Source organism: Carlito syrichta, unplaced genomic scaffold (assembly GCF_000164805.1).
Source record: "Carlito syrichta isolate Samal-C Ts95f unplaced genomic scaffold, Tarsius_syrichta-2.0.1 Scaffold312131, whole genome shotgun sequence".
In the NCBI taxonomy this organism is placed as follows: Eukaryota; Metazoa; Chordata; class Mammalia; order Primates; family Tarsiidae; genus Carlito; species Carlito syrichta.
The window spans coordinates 29,917-50,515 of NW_007256227.1; the positions used below are offsets into that span (position 1 = coordinate 29,917).

Sequence of the window (20,599 nt, forward strand, 5' to 3'; positions counted from 1 at the left end):
TTATTATTCTTTTCTCATTTTTTATTGAACTGATTTCTACTGCTATTTTTATTTTTCTTTCCTTCAAATTACATTGGGTTTAATTAGCTTTGATTTTATTAACTTATTAAGACAAAAATCCTACATAATTAATATTAAACCTTTCTTTTGTTCTAATATAAACATTAAAAGGAGGTGTAAATGTCCTTCTAGGCACTGCTCAACTGTATCACACAAATTTAATATGTTGTATTTTCATTATCATTTCATGCAACATATTTTCCCATTTTCCTTTTGATTTCCTCTCTAACCTAAAGTTTACTTTTGAAGTATGCAATTTAATCCTCAAACATTTGGGAGCTTTTCAGATATCTTTATTATGTTGATTTTTAATTTAATTCCATTATGATCAAAGAATATGCTTTTATTATTTTAACTCTTTTAAATGTAGGAGGGCTCTATTTTAGGGTCCAGAATACTCAACTCTTCTATATTTTAATAGCCTACTTATTCTTTAGGTTACTGAGGAAAGAATTTTGAAATTTTCATTTAATATTGCAGATTTGCCTATTTTTTCAGTTATTTCAGTTTTTGCCTCATGTATTTCAGAGTTTTGTTATTAATTACACAAAGTTGGGGTGCTTTATCTTAACAAATTCACTTTTCATTCATTGTGACATGTAATTTGCCTCTGATTATACTACTTATCTGGAAGTTACTTTGTCTTATATTAAAACAGCCACTCCAACTTTTTAAAAATTAATGTTTTAATAGTATATCTTATTCCATCTTTTTACTTTTAATCTGTCAGTCTTTATAATAAAATGTGTTTGTAATCAGGTCCTACTTTCACCCAGTCTGACAATTTCTGCCTCTAAATTATAGATTCTAGACCATTTCCATTTGATGCAATTATAAATTTGGTTTGGTTTAAGTTTACCATATTGCTATTTGTTTCCTAATTGTCTTATCTGTTCTTTGTTCGGTTTTTCCTATTTTTCTACATTCTTTCAGTTTGAATATTTTTAGTATCCCATTTTGTCCTTTACTAGCTTATTAGCTATACTTCTTTATTTTGTAGTGGTTGCTTTAGGGTTCATAATATTCATTTTTAACTTATCACAATCTATTTTTTAAATTATTACACTATTTCACATACAATGTAAGACACTTAAAACTGTATATAGTAGTCCCCGTTTATCCATGGAGGATATGTTCCAAGACGCCCCATGAATGCTTGAAACCACAGATAGTACCAAACACTGTATATACTATGTTATTTCCTACACATACAAATCTAAGATAAAATTTAATTTATAAAGTAGGTATAGTAAGAGATTAATAACAACTAATAATAACATTAAAAAACTATAATAATATTCCAGCACCATTCCTCTTGTGTTTGGGGATCATTATTAAGTAAAATAAGGGTTACTTAAGCAACATGATACAACAGTCTGGTAACCCAGGACTACTATGTGACTAATGGGCAGGTAGCATATACATCATGAATATGCTAGACAAAGGGATGATTCATGGCCTAGGCAGGACGGAGTAGGATGGCACACAATTTCATCATGATACACAGAAAGGCACACAATTTAAAAAGTATGAACTACTTACTTCTGGAATTTTACCTATAATATTTTTGTACCCTGGTTGACTATAGGCAATTGAAACTGCAGAAAGTGAAACCTTAGATGAGGGGTACTACTCTACTTTCAATTTTCCACTTCTGTCCTTTTGTGATTATTGTCTACCTTTTAGTACTACATACGCTATAGCCCCATAATATACAGTTATTATTATGACTTTAGACACTTCTGAAGAGACTAAAAAATAGGAAATCAAAAGTTTCATATTTACCTTTATATTGACTATGGATAGTGTTCTTTATTCCTTTTGTAGATCTGGATTTCCACCTGGAATTATCTTCCTTCAGTCTGAAAAATGTTCTTTGACATTTTTTATAGTACAGGTCCCTGGTGGTAAATTGCTTATTTTTTCATTTGATAAAAATGTCTATTTTTATTTTGTCTTCACTTATGATTAATATTGTTCTTGGATACAGAATTCTGAGACCACTTTTCTTTCAATGTTTTAAAGATATCGTTCCATTGCATTTGATGACAAACCAGTGAGCACCTCTGTGGCCCATATATGTAATGAGTCTTTTTTCTTTGCTGTTTTTATAATCTTTTATTAATAGTTTTCAGCGTTTTTATTATGACATATCTTAGTGTGGTTCTTTTCAGGGGGTTCTTTGTCTATCATACTTGGGGAATTTTTGAGCTTCTACAGTTTTTTAGTGTTCATCAAATTTAGAAGATGTTTACTCATTATTTATTTAAATATTATATCTTCCAACCCATACCCTCACTATTCTTACACTGCAATTACAATGGAGGTTAGAATACTAAGTAATGTTGCATTCCAAAAATTACAGTTTTGCTTCAGGGGGTTCAAGATGGAAGGAGCTAGCTTGAAAAATATTTCAAAGAATAAAGATACTAAAACTATTTATTGTTTTTGTTTTGTTTCCAAGTAGCAGATTGAAACACTACCTTCTCAGACAGGCCTTGTTTGGCTACTCTTTTCATCAAAGTTCTTCTCTTTCATTTTCTATTAACATACCTATTTATATTCTTCATAGCACTAATAAAAATATGTAAGTAGTAAATTGCTTATTTAGTTGTAAATTATCTTTCCCCACCACATTGCCAGTAAGTTCCATAATGACAAAGGTTGTCTCATTCTCTACTGAATGCTAAAAACCTTTCAAAATGGCTGGTCCAAAGTAAGAGATCATTATTTACAAGGTAAATAAAGGACTGGATAGGTAAACTTATTCTCTAAACTTATACATGCACACACACACACACACACACACACACACACACACACACACACACACACAGTCACATGGTATGGAAGGTACATCTTCAAGTGTGACATGTTTGACTTAATTTCAGTAAAATACATTAATGAACCAAACATTAATGAAAACTGGGACCATCTCCAAACAGATGTTTTCCAATGAGTACTTTTGTAATGTGTAAAAATTTCCCATTGATTTTCTAATATGTAAACTAGAAACAGTATTTTAAAGGTATTATTGACAGATAATATAATTGACTCTTTTAGGTATGCAGTTTGTTGTAGTTTGGTAACTGTATATAATTATGAAAACACCAAATTAAAACATAAAACAATTTCTTTACCCTAAAATATTTTTAAATTCTTAGGAAAACACTATCACACATTGGCAATGCTGTCAATAAGAAACCTATGATAACAAAGAGAAAATAACTTATAAGAATAAATATTTTAGTGTGTACAATCAAAATCTACTAATTTGTTAAACAGCAAAATATCTCTGGCCACATCATATTTATTTATCTCTGAAGTTATCTATAAACCTGCACTCCTATTCAGAGAAGTAGATGCTTTTGTGAGCACTGAAATACAATTAGGGAAGAAAAACATAACAAGAGATATGTATAATCTTTATATATTTCCTAGGTTAAAAAAGTATAAAGAAGTACATTGAGACTGTTCTTCCATCTTGCCTTTTAAACAACAACAAAACGAAACAACTCTTGGTAACTGACTGTTCCATTACAAGTACACCAAATAACAGCCTTTTATATGAGAGCTAGGAAAGCTTGTTCCAGCCCTAAGAACACAAAACATGCCATCAGTCTGCTACTCCACTGAGACTGTAAGCTGCCAAAAGGAAGAAGGAATGATGATGCTGTGCTATCAGGGAACCTAAAGCCCACCGCCCACTTCTGCCCTGCTTCTCCTGATCCCTCACAAATATACAAGGCTGCAAAGGCTTATGTTCCTTTCTATGTACATGTTACCTCCAGGGCAGAAACAGTAAAGGGTTAATAGTTGAACAAATAGAAAGCACACATTTTTCTTTTAAAGTTGAGGTCTTAATCTGTCACCCAGGCTGGAGTGCAGTGGCACAATCATGGTTCACCACAGCCTTGATCTCCTGGGCTCAAGAGATCCTTCCACCTCAGCCTCCTGAGTAGTTGGGACTACAGACACATACCACCATGCCTAGATAATTTGTTGATATTTGTAGAGACAAGGTCTTGCTATGTTGCCTATGCTGGTCTCAGACTTGTGGGCTCAAGAAATCCTTCTGCCTTACCCTCTCAAAATGTTGGGATTACAGGCGTGAGCCACTACGCCAAACCAGAAAGCACACATTCATTCTGACTCATCTTTCTGTCACCCCATGATTCCTTTCTTCATGACAGGCCTTATATTACTTATTAGATGTAAGTATAGCAACAGAAAAACCAATAATGTATGACACATGAGAGTAGTATTTATATCTATGAATGCCACTTCAATGACCTAAAATATGCATTTGAGAGGCTTTATGACTATTTACTGAATTTTTATACTTTCAAATACCACCTGTAATTGCCAGTCTTTGATCTCCTGAAAGGGATATAATTTCAAAGAGAAAAATCGCTGTAATTGGGACGCAAAAATAAAAAGCAATGTCACTATTAAGAATGAACAAATCAGGACCAATTCAGATGAATAACAGAATGCAGTGTATAGCACCACCGTGAAAGGAATAATTATAGCTAAAATTGGATTATGAAAGAAATGGTCTTTCAACAGGAAGATGCCCTAACTCTGAATTTTGGTTACATTATAGCTGAAGGTACACTAAGCAAATAGCTCCTGAGAAAGAAGTCTAGATTTCCTTACATACTTAAAATGTGGTCATTCACCTAACCAAGAAGGGTAAAATTACAGTTAAATCTCAGTTCTTCCCTTTGTGTTCATCAGTAGCAAATGCTTTAGACAAGACTGACTGAACTCAATTTTGACACTGTTTTTTGGTCTCCCCATGCTGGAGGTTATGCAGAATCCTGATCCAACTCTCAGTTTCCCAGTTCTTCCCCACACCCGCCCTTCCTATATACTGACCTTCAACAGTAGACACTAGGGGTTAAAGGAAGTACAAAGTAAAAAGACATACCTATATCTTACTAAACTGGTCAGTCAAAGGTGTGGTGGCAATGGGAAGAAAGGAATATACATGAGGTGTTTCAAAATGAGGCATAAGTGAAAACAAACAGAAAATATCAGTTCTCCTTTTATGCCTATATCATTAGACAAACCTAAGATATTAAGTGACAGTAAAAATCTCCATAGATATTCTGTAAAAAAACAAATAGTTTCCACAGCATAAAACTTCATTTAAGTGTGGAAGTGGAATTTCAGAAGGCCTGCAACTAGTACTTTTTTACTAACCCGGGGCAACATTTACAGTCTAAAAATGAAATTAAGATGGAAATAATTTCTAAGCAGAGTCTTGCATATCATTCATGCTCAAAAAATATCCAATAACAAACTGAAGGAAAAATATAAGAAATAGAAAAATGTTATCAAAAAGTAAAAGAAATAATTCAAAAATCACAACTAGAGAAAACAGACTGCCCAGCAAGATTTGGGAAAACATTGTTGTTAGGATTTCAATTCTATATTGAAATATAAGTAAAATGATTTTTCTTTCATGGCGATAAGTCATTTCACAGGAGTTTGTCTAGGCTAGTCTAGCCTTCCCCACATGCCAGGCTTAGAATGAGGATTGCCACTCATTGCTTAGACACACACCCTCCAGTACACACCTTCTTTGTGAACATTCGCATTAAATGCCTAGTGTTGTCAACATGACTTTCTGGGTAACATCACAGCCACTGCCCCCCTTTTGGTATCCTCATGCAAAATAATTTATTTAGACTTTATTATGATAAGACATATAATTAGCAGTCATTTTGTAGTACAAAGTATTGATGTCACAAGCCAAATTTCTGAAAGTGTCTCTAAAGCAGCACCTGCACCATTCATTTTTATAAATCAGGTAATTGTATATCTAGCCACTTATGTGTATATACAATTAGTCTAATTTACATATGAAAATCAACTATCTTATACAGTTTGCCAACTTCTTGCTTTCTTTATGCCTTTTCCTCTCAGTTTGTAAGTTCAAATAGATCAGATTTCTCAAATATCATTTTATTAAACTACATTTTTTCAAGTCATTTAGGGATATTTCCAATTCTCCATCTGATAATAAAATACAAGGACAGAGTTTAAAGAAACTGTTAAGACTCCTGATTCATTATATCAAGATGCTGCTTTACTTGTACTGGATATTCCAAAACCATTTTAATAAATCTTTTCTGCTTTCTCAAAAATAAATTTAACTATGATCAGGAGTTTCCATCTCTCACTTAATTCCAGGTGACAATACTGAGAAATGCCAAGATATTAGAATAAGAATTTGATAAATGTAAAAGACAATGACTGATCCCATTCAATATTTCTATGTTCTGGGCAAACATTTATATCTTATTTTCCTTACCCATTTAGGCCTACATTCAGCAGAACACCTGAATCTCCATTTAAATGATAATCTGCCAAAGATTTTACATGGAAGAAAAATTTTAAATGCATTATTAAAATGTTTTGAAGTATATAAATACAAAAAACTATTCAAGACTACATCAAGGACTTGCACAACATTACATCTCAAATACACAAACATAACATAAATTCTAAAATTCTCCATTAATGTTTGGCAAAAAAAGGTTTAAGTTCATCATTTATATTCTATTATTTGGGCAACTAGGTTTAGATGAGCAAAAGTTTAACTTTGCTCTTATATGTGATTTAACTAAAAATATAAAGCTATCTTAAATTAGAGAAATATAAAATGCAGTTGACCCTTGAACAACATGGGTTTGAACTGAGCAGGTCCACCTACATGCCAATTTTCTTCAGCCTGTGCCACTTGTGAGACAGCAAGACTAGCCCCTCCTCTTCCTCCTCCTGCTAAGACTACTCAGTGTGAAGACAATAGGGATGGAGACCTTTATGATGATCTACTTCCACTTAATGAATAGTAAATATATTTTCTCTTCCTTATAATTTTCTTAACAACATTTTTTTCTCTAGCTTATTTTAAGAATGTAGTATCTAATGCATATAACATACAAAATATGGGTTAATCAACTGTTTATATTGTCATTAAGGCTTCTGTTCAACAGTAAGCTATTATTAAATTTTAGGGGAGTCAAAAGTTATACACAGATCTTTGATTGCATGAGGGGTTGGTGCCCCCAGTCCCCACATTGTACAAGGGTCAACTATAATTCTGAAATCATAAATAAATAGTCTATTTTTAAAGGACACAAATAGCTATTGAAAACATTTTAAAACTTTGTAAAATAATATGCTATACAGCTTCCAGATGATGAAAAGTTCTTGACAACACAATTTTACATTTTGAAAGGCTCCTTATCATAATGAAAGGTGGTAGATGAAACACATAAATTTATTTCCTCCTACCCATGGATTTCCATTAAAATGCTAGCAAACAGTAAGTTTAAAAAGGACAGCAAAAAGGGAGAGAAGTGGGCAAAAAATTTCAGCAAAATTTTGCAAAATGGAAAGCAGATAAGCAAGTGGTAACTGACTTAGCAATGCAAAGGAAGCCACAAACTAGAACACTTGGTGAGGCTATTTTCAGATCATCTGAGCAGATTAATCCAGACTGTGCTAGGGACTAATGGAGGTGGAAGTGCAGTTGAAAGGAGAGGGGCAGAAAACAAGAAATCAGGCCAGGTGCAGTGGCTCACGCCTATAACCCAGCACTTTGGGAGGCTGAGAAGGGAGGATAGCTTGAGCATGAGAGTTTGAGATCAGACTAAGCAACATAGCAAGTCTCTAGTCAAAACATTTAACACCTTCTTATCCCACATACAAAACATCAACATCAAGGAGTCTGTCTGAGTACTCCTCACAAATGTACCTCCAGATTAAGAGATGAGAAATTTTGTTCCCTACAGAAACTGAATTGGAAGAATTCAAGGCTTGGTAACATTAGCAAAGTGGAAAATGGGAGTGAGGCACATATTACTACATAATGTGCAAAATAAAAACATAAACTTGGAAAGAAAAGGCCATGGGATCTAGGAGTCAGTGGGTTTCACCTAAGTGAGCAGCAAAATGATACCAAAGAGGTCAGATGCATGGCATTCATAGAGTCCCTAATATGCAGTTGACAATCTTGTTAAAATTAAGAGCATGGATTACTAAATGAGATAGTACAGAAGCTCAGCCATTCTTTTCCAGGTACAGCAATCACAATACGTCAAAAGTGCAGACTTGTTCAAGAGAAGTTGGCACTGCTAAACTGGACTTACATGTTTATTGTTTTATCTTATCAGTAATTTGGTATTATCTGCTTTCTATTAACCAAGTGAATGTAGAATGTATTTACTTTCAAAAAGATATCAATGATGAAGTCTATCTGAAATTTTATTAGGTGAAAAGGTAGGATAATTTCATAAGTAATATTGCAAACCATTTTGAACATAGAAATATGAAGCAAATATGTTAAATGTTAATAGTGTTTTTAATACCTTCAAGTATTTTCTACAATAATTATTTGTAGAATCACTTAAAAACGTAATAGAAAAAATATGAATATAAAGTATAAAATAATATAATTTATACATAAGTATTATTCCTGCTATGTTTTGAATGTGTTTCAGGTATTGAAACTTAATGCCTAATGTGATAATGTTAAGACATGAGGTCTTTAGGGGATAACTATGCCATGAGAGGTCCTTCCTCATGAATGGAATTAAGAGTCTGATTACAGAGACTTCATGCAACATCATATACTTTTGCCCTCTGCCTTCAGCCATGTAAGGGCACAGCATTCCTTCCCTTCAGAGGATGCAACAAAAAGGTACCATCTTGGAAATGGAGAGCAGGCCTCACCAGACAACTGAATCTGTGGGTTCCTTGATCTTAGACTTTCCAGCCTCCAGAACTGTGAGAAACAAATTTCTTTTCTTTATAAATTACCCAGTCTGTGTTTTATTGTTATAGCAGTACAACGAAATTAAGACAGTGCCACTTCAGGAAAACCAATGGAACATTAAAAAAGAAATAGTCAAATGCTAATAAAATGCCACTGAGCACAATAAGTACATGCTGTTACAGTAGTCAAAGGTGTTTACTGTTGTTGAGTTTGACACAAAACAACTTTTAAAAATTCTAATAGATCTTATTAGAATTAACAATTACTTCACTTAAAAAATAATGTTCAATGAAAATCAGAAAAATCGAATTCTTTTAGGGCTTGAAGTCTTGGTAAAGTACCTCCTAGTATTCCTGCCTTAGAGAGGACTGTTCAAACAAATAAAACCTACTCTTGGGACTTAAAAAGACAGACTCTACTTCTCTTTGGCAACATACTCAGTATCTACACTATTTTTAGTAAGTTTTCTTCCCCATAAATGTAAACATGTGGTTCCCAGCCGGGCTCCGTGGCTCAGCCTGTAATCCCGCACCTGGGGAGGCTGAGGTGAGTGGATTGCCTGAGCCCGTGGGTTCGAGACCCACCTGGGCAACTTGGCGAGACCCCATCTCTACAATAAATCAAAAAAATTAGCCAGGTGTGGTAGCACGCACCTATAGTTCCAGCTACTTGGAAGGCTGAGGCGGAAGGATCGCCGGAGCCCAGCAGGTCGAGGCTGCAGTGGCTGGGAGCAGTCATTGCACTCCAGTCTGGGCAACAGAGTGAGACTCCAACTCAAAAACAAAACAAAACAAAACAAAATCTGGTTCTGTAGTTTAAGTCATTAGCATTCAATAAAGACAGAAAATCACAGCTCACTATTTGTTCTAATGAAGCCTCACTTAACATTAATTTTCTCTTATATCCGAGTACCTGGCACAGAGCCTCAGTCACATGTTAACTAAACAAAATATAGGTGAATAAATAAATATTATAATGAAATCTCTTTTAACTTGTTTTTCTGAAGGAAAAAATAATCTCAATTTATTTAATCTTTTATTGTGGAGTCATCTCCTTTTAATCTGTAGTAGTCTTTGTAATTTTAATTTCCTGATGTGTATCTTAATATGACAAGTCCAGAACTAGGCACAGCATTCTACTGAGGATATGACAGATCGGGAACTTACTACAATTGTTTTATGGTGTTGACAATACATAAATAGTAAGTCATTTCAGAACCACACTACAATCCACCCATGCAAATAACATTGAAGCACTTACTTCAAGAACCAACCACAGCTTATCTCCATTGATTTTGTCCTTCTTAAAGTAAATTCCATAGAACTTGACCACATTAGGATGGTCAGATAGTGTTTTTAAGATGTTATACTCTGCTTCAATCTCTTCATCAATATCCTAGTTTCAAAAAGTCATAAAAAGAAAACTGTTAGAAAAGTATGAATAATGGCAAAGAATGGCAAATAGACTATCAAATAAAGAATCTAATTTTGTCAAAGCAAGGTCATGATAGCTTTTATTCTGCATATACTATGTACTGAAATTTCTCCAACTGTTTAAGAGAGGATATTGTGATTTTATGCTAATCAAATGTATCTTAAGCAATATTAATTTCAGGGGATTTTAAAAGGGATAAATAATGGTCTATTTTTATAGGCAATTAGAAAAAAAATCTATAGAGAACTACTCCACATAAGTTTGCTTTTTTTTATATTACTAACTTTGTCACAATGGCAAAGCCATTGACTTTAAATAAATACTTTTAGGATTAGTAATCTGGTTCATTTTGTTTCTTTGGAAGACATGATTTGGATGTTATCCCAAAACCAGTCATACAAACCATAAATTCCCACTTTTCAAAAAAAAGTAAAACAGAGTTAAATTATATAGATGGCATATAACCTTTAGTGAACCAAAAGCTCATTCACCAGAAGTAGAATAAGTTGCTCTCTTATCAATAAAAATGCAAGATAGCCACTTACTCATCTTTCTAGAAAATCACATATATGTGAAACAATTCAGAGTAGTAAATAAGAGAGAGCTTTACCAATACTGATTTTACAGTGACACTTAATGTCTATGTTGTTTTACCACAGAATCATGAAATCACTGAGATAGAAATAAATTTAAGCCTGAGTTCTAATTTTTGAAGGCAGAAAGTCAAGTTCAGAGATATCACAGTCAGAGTGTGTTATTGTAAAATCCAGGTATAGACTTCAAGTCTACCTTCAATATTGCTCATTTAATGCCCCTTAGAGAAAAAAACTACTAATGAAAAATACATAATAGTAAGACTGATTTAATTTTTTTTTTTTTTGAGTCAGAGTCTTACTCTGTCGCCTAGGCTGGAGTGCAGTGGCACACTCGGCCACCCCAGTATTGACTTGCTGGGCTTCAGTGATCCTTCCACCTCAGTCTTCCAAGTAGCTGGAACTACAAGTGCGTGTTAACACGTCTGGTTAATTTTTTTTTTAATTGTAGGGACAAGTTGTCGCCAAGTTATCTGGGCTGATCTTGAACCTGAAAGCTCATACAATCCACTTGCCTTAGCCTCCCAAAGTACCAATGACCCATCCAAGAATAATTTAATTTTTAAAAATCTTTGTAAAATGCTTAGATGCTTTTAAATATATTTAAGATTATAATCTCTTAGCTATATATTTTTTCTATTTGACTTGCAAGATGAATGAAGAATAAATAAATACTTATTAGGAAAACATAAGTATTGTGACAAGAATAAAAGCAAAATAACAAATTTAAGTACTATAGTTATAAAATCAATATTTCATTAAAGTAATAGTACCAAACATGATTTATAAGGTTTGTAAGTACACCACACATAAGTAAATTATGAAAGAATAATGGGTAATGTATCATAAGCCATTTCTTCTCTCTATCAAGAAGGAAGGGAAGAGGAGAGACACACTAACAATGAGGCCTGACAACGGGATCAAGCTGAAGTCCTTTCTCTTGCTGCCACACATCCCAATCCCTAAAAGCAAAAGTTAGAGGAAAGAGATGTAAAGTCCTTTTGGTAAAATTTAACTTGTGCCTCTCTTCCTTCAGTTTAAATGGTTAGAAATTTCCAATAGAGGAATGTGAAGACCTTCAGCATCAGTTAAGCCTGAGCACAATGCTTCTCATTTTTTTCCTCATTTAAGACTACCCCCCTTCTCCTCTACTCAAAATAATATGGAATAGTGTAGTTATAATGGGTTTAGTGAAAATAAACTATCAAAAAAGAAAGTGCAATTCTAAGATGAACAAACAGAGACTCACAGATCCTTTTGAACTGTCTTACAGTTTGTCAGTGGGTAAGCTGTGATAAGGATCTAGGACTTGGATGTTCTCTCCAAATACATTTTATCATTTCCATCCTGCCATGTTCCCATCACATGTGCAAGAGTCTTGTAATTAGAGAAGTTGCTCTTAATAGAAATTGGGGAGTATGTGGTTACTGAGCTCATTTTGGCTCACCCCTGTGCTACAGGAGAGCAAAGTATCTCCCAGCAGCCTGAAGGTATTTCAAAAGTCCCAGCCCTTATTTCCAAACCATAGAATCTCAGCAGTCTCCTGAGAAAAGGATTGGTAGTTTCCCTTATCACAACTGTTACCCACAAAAAAGCAATAAGGGGACACCCATTATGGTTTCACTTAAGCATAGACCAGCAAAACTGAAAGTAAAACTCAATTCTTCATAATGAGACAATCTCATGCTCATTATAAATCCACACCATTTTGCCATTGAAAACATTTAAGCAAACCTGAAAATTAATTTCCCTCTCTGAAAGAAATTTAATTTTTTAAAAACTCTCTTCAGTTTGGCTTAAGAGAAATTCTGCTTGAAGTCTAAATAAATGCAGAAAGAAAAGTAGAATTTAAGATGATATTATAGGGTTAAGATGATACTTTAGGGTTACTTCTAGATCCATGAGTGTATTTTCACAGATTTTTGAAATCTAAAGTAATTTTGAATCACCTTATTACATTTATTTATGAACTTATACACTTATTAATTCATTTATCAAGTACTTATTGTGCCTTATAATATATGGTAAGCACATAAAGCAGGAAAATCAAACAAGTAGACTTTTACTTTTTTTTTTTTTTGAGTTGGAGTCTCACTCTGTTGCCCAGACTGGAGTGCAGTAGCATGCTCCCGGCCACCACAGCCTCGACCTGCTGGGCTCCAGCAATCCTTCTACCTCAGCCTTCCAAGTAGCTGGAACTACAGGTGTGTGCTACCACACCCAGCTAATTTTTTGATTTATTGTAGAGATGAGGTCTCACCAAGTTGCCCAGGAGGGTCTCGAACCCGTGGGCTCAGGCAATCCACTCACCTCGGCCTCTCAAAGCGCTGGGATTACAGGCTGAGCCACCAAGCCTGGTACATTTTTTTTTCAAATTGTAACCTGTGTAAGAATGCACTGTGATGAGCAAATCAAAATAAGATACTTATAGACTTAAGCCAGGCACAGTGGCTCATACCTATAATCCCAGCACTCTGGGAGGCTGAGGTGAGAGGACTGTCTGAGCCCACAGGTTCGAGAACAGCTTGGGCAACTTGGCAAAACCTCATCTCTACAATAAATCAAAAAATTAACTGAGTGTCGTGGTGCACACCTGTAGTTACAGCTTCATGGAAGGCTGAGGCAGAAGGATCACCTGAGTCAAGCAGGTCGAGGCTGCAGTGGTTGTGATTTTGCCACTACACTCCAGCCTAGGTGACAGAATGAGACTCCAACTCAAAAAAAAAAAGGGCCGGGTTCGGTGGCTCAGCCTGTAATACCGCGCTTTGGGAGGCCGAGGTGAGTGAATTGCCTGAGCTCACGGGTTAGAGATCCACCTGGGCAACTTGGCGAGACCTCATCTCTACAATAAATCAAAAACTAGCCGGATGTGGTAGTGCGCGCCTGTAGTTCTAGTTACTTGGAAGGCTGAGGTGGAAGGATCGCCGGAGCCCAGCAGGTCAAGGCTGTGGTGGCTGGGAGCGTGCCATTGCCCTCCCAGCCTGGGTGACAGAGTGAGACTCCAACTCAAAAAAGAAAAAGATACTTATAGATTTTTTAACTGCTTAATACAGATAAAAACAAAGTTAATTAGAAAGAAAATGTGACTTACATGAATTGGATCCAGAATTTTGACTGCTGCTTTTTGGCCATTTTTCTTATTCAAAACTTTAAAAACTTTCCCATAAGTGCCTTTGCCAATTGTTTCAGTGATTTCCCATGTATCAGAAGGATCAGGAAAGTTATCAAAGATGATTGTTTTTCCAATTAATGGAAACATCTCAAAGGTTTAAATTCCTAGAAGGAAAAAGTACAGTTTCATCTACATTTGACTGAGGATATTAAATGGCACACATAAACTCATGGGAAATTATCTAATATTTCCACTGATAAGATAGAAAATATACAACAGTAACCAAACATACTTCAGAGTCATATAAAATCTAATTTCAATTCTCATTTGCAAACAGATTAATGAGTTTAATAATGCTTTCTAAGCAAGGCTTTATTTCTATGTTTAATCTAGCCCCATATTGTCATTAATTATTTTAATATTAAAATAAGAGATATAGTTATATCATTTTTTGTTTACTTCTTTATACACAGGTATTACAATGAAACAAAGAATTTCAGAATGTACCTTAGAGATGATAAAATTCAACTTCCTCATTTAAGAAAATTCAATACTTTATAAGTGATTTGTATTTTATGTCACGTCTCTACGTAAAACTCATTAGTGGGTCCTCTCCATTGCTTTTAAGATGAAATCTCCTTCAGGTTCTTTGAAATATGGCCCTTGCTTAATTTCCTAGTCTCATCTAAAATATGGCCCTTGCTTAACTTCCTAGTCTCGTCTCGTAACACTTCGTCTCTCATATACAATGATCCAGCTACTCTGAATTTCTTTGGTCAGTTCTTTCTTGCTTAAGGGTCTTATTAGACACCATCTCTTCCTACCGCTAACACCTACTTGTCCCAGTTCATATGTCACTTCCTCTAAACACTCTCCAACCTCATTCACACCACCAATTTATTGTTTATCTACTTTCTTTGGGTCCATCAGCCCTCTTCAGTTTTGATTCCCTACCCATTTCTCCCTCCCTACCATGGACTCTATAATTTGTATTATTGTGACTTCTTTGCAAATGTCCTCAACACTCTTTTCCTCTCTTTCTCCACATTCTCTTGAGGAAAAAACAACTCTGGTTAAATCCTACACCTCCTTCACATCTCTCAAAGCTGGAAAAAACCACACAACCATTTTGACTAGTTTCACTTTAAACTCAAGATAACAAAGCTACAAGTAGACTTTTAACACTGCCCAGCAACCCTCATGCATTTCTGTGGTTTGTATATTCTCTTTTCTCTGGAGTTTCTATCTGGCTGTGATATCTGTCCTCAAATTGTTCACTCTTTGCTATCCACTCTCTCTCACAAAACTTCACAAATGATACCTACACTTTATAATTAATTTAAAAAAACCAAAAGCATTAGTAAATTCCATAATATTACCATCTTGAAAACTACAAACCGATGTGCATCAAACATGATGAATTTGTTCCTATTCTGGTAATTGTTGTTTGGTCTTAAATAGTTTTTTCCTTTGGTTCTTTCTCGTCCTTTAGTTCTCAATTCAAATGACACTTTCATAGATAGGCCTTTCCTGATCAGTCTTTTATACAGTTAGCCTTCCTTTCTTATTCTGTTATTCTTCTATTAGACTGTAAGCTAAGAGAGGGTATGAACTTCTATTACTTTTTACTACTGTAACCACAATTCCCAGAGCAATGCCTAGCACATGGTAGGCAGTCAGTCAGTAAACATTGGTTAAATGGGTAAGCGTCTATTTATCCCTTAATTATTTACCCTTAATTCTTTTTTTTTTTTTTTTTGAGTTGGAGTCTCACTCTGTCGCCCAGACTGGAGTGCAGTGGCCGCTCCCAGCCACCGCAGCCTCGCCTGCTGGGCTCCAGAGATCCTTCCACCTCAGCCTTCTGAGTAGCCGGAATTACAGGCATGCGCTACCACGCCTGGCTGATTTTTTGATTTATTGTAGAGATGAGGTCTCACTGCCCAGGCGGGTCTCGAACCCGCGGACTCAGGCAATCCACTCACCTCAGCCTCCCAAAGACGCGGGATTACAGGCTGAGCTACCGAGCCCGGCTTACCCTTAATTCTAACAGCAGAAACTTTATCTGTCTTGTTCACTTATAACAGATTTGGCCTAACTCTGTTCCTCAAACATATAGTAGAAGTTAAATATAGAACTGTTGAATAAATGAATAAATAGAATTTTTCAAAAAAAGTTTCTTGGCCAGGCACAGTGCCTCATGCCTGTAATCCCAGCACTTTGGGAGACTGAGGTGAGAGGACTGCCTGAGCCCAGAAGGTCAAGACCAGCCTGGGCAACATGGTAAAAACTCATCTTACATTAAAAAAAAAAATTATCCAGGCATGGTGGCACATGCCTGTAGTTCCAGCAACTTGGAAGGCTTAGGTGGAAGGATAGTCTGAGCCCAGCAGATCAAGGCTGTGGTAGCTATGACTGTGCCATTGCACTCCAGCCTGGATGACAGTAATACACTGACTCAAAAAGCAAAGTTTCAGCAGGGTGTGGTGGCTCAAGCCTGTAATCCCAGGACTTTGGGAGGCCAAGACAAGATGAATGCCTGAGCCTATCGGTTCAAGACCAGCCTGGGCAACATGGTGAGACCTTGTCTCTACAATAAATCAAAAACTTCGCCAGGAGTGGTAGTGCACACTTGTAGTTCTGGCTACTTGGAAGACTGAGGTGGAAGAATCACGAGAGCCCAAGAGGTCATGGCTGGGTTGGTGGTGAGTGTGCCACTGTACTCCAGCATGGGCAACTGAGTGACACTCCAACTCTAAAAAAAAAAAAAAAAAGTTTCTTAAAACAAAGAAAAGAAATAAGAATCAGGGATCTCTGAAAAGAATATAAAAATCCAAAAGTATAAGAATTATATTGATTAATTATACTTAAGGGCACATCATCTAGTAAATGGCTATGAATGCCTGCTAGTAATTATGTCACTACACAAAAACACACTTCTGAATAGTTCTAGGAACACTTAATTTTTATGGAATTTGGGTTTTTGATTCAAAATGCAAAGAGGTAATCAGTAATAATCATTCTCTTTAACGATTTCATAATCAGTGACAAGATAACTACTTCTTGCATCTATCTACTTAAGTCATGCAAATAAGCATTTATGCTATCTAAATAGTGTAAATGCTAGACCAAATGAAGTCTTGTTAAATATCTGAAATAGGATTTCCAGCAAGATGGCAACAGAACAGGTCAGTCTGTGAGAGTCTCCACAAAAGCAAGTGTCCATAAAGACTCTCTGCATGAGTGAGTGTGTGTTGGTGGGTGAGTGAAAGTATGTCCGAGGGGAGACTTGGGTTCATGCACCTGGGGCTCTCCTCCAGAGATGGCTGTAACCCCCCACCACCCTGAGATTGTAGCCACCAGCACACAGGATTGTCTGCTGTTCTCGGGACTCTCCTGAGAAGAGCCTGCTGAATACAGCTGATTCTCATCACCTGGCACTTAGCCCACACCATCAACTGTGACAGCAAAGTGGATAGAGTCTTGGATCCAATCCTTGGAGAGAGAAGATCGGGGAGAACTGGAGAGGAGCCCCACCACCAGTGAGGAAACACCAACTGGAGTCATTTTCTCTGTATCACCTGCATCGCCCCACCCAGCTCCACCCAGCCTCCAACTTGGGACCTAGGGGTAATCTCATCAAACTCAGAGAGACAGAAGCCCCTACCCCATGCTGGATTGGATGCAGAAACATCAGATCTGAGTGGGAGAACTGACAGGCAGCAAGCTGGGTGAATCCAGATCTGATCCACTCTTCTCCCACAGTAGGCCTGGGGCATCTGATCCATGCTGAGAGAAACCCTATCAGCCTAGCTGAGAGCAGAGGGGAGGGGCTAGAGATCAGAGCTGAAAGGAAGTTGAACTTACAGGAACAACCTCAGAGAGAGTTTTATTTTTTTGGTTTGTATGTTTGTTTTGCTTGTTCTGTTTGGTTTTTTGTTTTAGTTTTTTTTCTCTCTGTTTTGATTACGTTTTTGTACTTGCTTTGTTCTTATTATTTTATTACTGTTTTTTTAGACTTCTTGTTTGTGTATGGGTATTTTTGAAGGGAAAGTACATCAATGGAGGGTTTTCGTTGTTTTGTGTGTTTGTATGATTGTCTGCAGGTTTTAGTTTGTTTAATCTTTTGTCTTTGTGTCTCTTTTCATTTGTCAGTTGGTATGCCTGTCTGTTTTCCATCTTATTTTTCTCTCTCCCCACTTTCCTCTCATCCCCCTCCTTCCTTTTCCCATTCTTTTCCTTTTTCTTACCTCAATGTGCTTTCAGGGAGTAAGCCCACACCCCCACTGCATGGACAGATTGTAAGGCAGTGGGAAGTGAGTTCCAAGGGATCCATATACCTGTCAGTGGATACTGGGATCTGCAAATAGTTTCTGAATCACAGCTTCCCCCTTAATGAAATCTCAAAACTGCAAAAAGTACAGACCTCAACCCACAGTCCAGATTCAGAATTGAACAAAGCCAGAGGATTCACATAAGGAAGAATAAGAGATTGAGCAATAAAGAAGTAAAAGCTACCACCCATCCCTGAACAACAGAATTAAAGAAGAGGTTAAAAAAGGGGAAGGGGAGTCCACATAAATGAATAAAAACCAAAAGAAGTATATGGATCTCACACAGACCCCTGGGAGGTCAGACACTGAGAATACAGACTTTGGAATGTAAACAATGAGGAGCCTTCAAAATGGTCTCAAACCACAAACCCAGATATCAAGATATTAATAGAGAGAATAAATAGACTTGAGTAGAGACAAGAGGAAAGGATGAAGGAGCTGATAGCTGAGATAACAGTAATAAAGAATACAGTGAATGAAATATATAACAAACTGATAAGCATGGAAAGCAGAATTAGCCAAGCAGAAGAAACAATCTCAGAGCTTGAGGACCAAAATATAAAACTAACCCCAACTGTTAAAAACATAGAAAAGAAGCTTAAAAAGACAGAACAAAACATCCAAGAGGAGATTATTTCAAGAGGCCAAACCTAAGATTAATTAGAATCCCCAAGGCAGATAGATAGACAGAGATCTCCCTGGAACAAACATTCCATGAAATCATATAAGAAAACTTCCCTCATCTCATCAATGATGCAACCAGTCAAACACAAGGGATTCAGAGAACCCCTGCAACACATTAAATGAGAAGACCAACTCCTAGACACATAGGAATTTGCTTTCACAAAATATGTATAAATGAAAAAATCCTCAAGGCAGCAAGAGAAAAAGGTCAGACTATCTATCAAGGCAGACCAATTAGAATAGCAGCAGATTTATGTACAGAAACACTTCAGGTTAGGAGGGTTTGGAGCCCAATCTTCAAAGTTCTCAAAGATAAACAATTTCAACCAAGAATGAGCTACCCAGCTAAGATGAGCTTCATCAGTGATGGAGAATTAAAATCTTTTCCAGACATTCAATCCCTAAGAGCTTATGCTGACTCCAGACCAGCTATACAAGAAACACTTAAGAAAGTATTAAACACAGAAGAAAGGGGAGAAAAAAGAATGACAACACCCATCACAAAAATGCAGGGAAAAGATTGAAAACACACATGAATCAACCCAAAAATCAAAAGAAAGACAGCAAACAAACAGGAACAACAAACTCTATAAGAACCTCATGATGGGAATAAACTCTCACATTTCAATAATTAGTCTGAATGTGAATGGATTAAATGCACCACTGAAAAAAACATAGAATGGCAAAATGGATAAAATATCATGAGGCAACAATATATTGTCTCCAAGAGACTCGCTTCACCAGAAAGGACACTCACAGACTCAAAGTAAGAGGATGGGCAACAAAATTTCAGGCGAATGGAACACAAAAGAAAGCAGGAGTCACAATTTCAGATAAAATACGCTTTAAGCTATCAAAAAGATATGGAAGGTCACTACATAACGATAAAGGTTCAATCCATCAACAAGAAATACCCATCCTAAACATATATGCGCCCAACATAGGAGCACCAACTTTCATAAAGCAGCTCTGGGTAAACTTAAAAAAGATATTGACTCTAACACTATCATAGTTGGGGACTTAAATATCCGACTCACAACCCTAGACAGATCATCAAGACAAAAAATCAACAAGGAGATCCAGAACCTCAACATAACGCTTGACCAAATAGACTTAACTGATACCTACAGAACACTCCACCCAACAAACATGGAATATACATTCTACTCATCACCACATGGAACATATTCTAAAATCGCCCACATCCTCGACCATAAATCAAGCATAAACAAATTTAATAAGACTGAAATCCTGCCATGCGCCTTCTCAGACCACAATAGAATAAAAATAAATATCAACACCAACAAAGTTCCCCTAAAACCCACAAAGACATGGACACTAAACAGTATGATGCTAAACAACTCCTGGGTCAACATGGAAATCAAAACAGAAATTAAAAGATGCCTGGAAACAAATGAAAATGGAGAAACATCTTACCAAAATCCTTGGGATGCAATAAAATCAGTACTAAGAGGGGAATTCCTATCTCTATGAACACACACAAAGAAAATAGAAAGATTACAAGTTAACAGCCTAACAAATCATCTAAGGAAGCTGGAAAAGCATGACCACCAAAACTCTAACTTCAGCAGAA

General features: G+C 36.1%; 1 protein-coding gene across 1 annotated transcript in view; it reads right to left on the reverse strand.

Moving 5' to 3' along the window:
• Positions 1–5,612: 5,612 nt before the first annotated feature.
• The window catches only part of LOC110596679 (myosin-IIIa-like), a 33,586-nt gene continuing 18,599 nt past the window's right edge, over positions 5,613–20,599 (reverse strand). The window contains exons 2-4 of the mRNA XM_021718366.1: positions 13,970–14,154; positions 10,112–10,246; positions 5,613–5,645 (exon numbers count right to left, since the gene is read on the reverse strand). Coding sequence (XP_021574041.1) covers positions 5,613–5,645; positions 10,112–10,246; positions 13,970–14,137 — 336 coding nt within the window. The 5' untranslated portion in view covers positions 14,138–14,154. The remainder of the gene's footprint in view (positions 5,646–10,111; positions 10,247–13,969; positions 14,155–20,599) is intronic.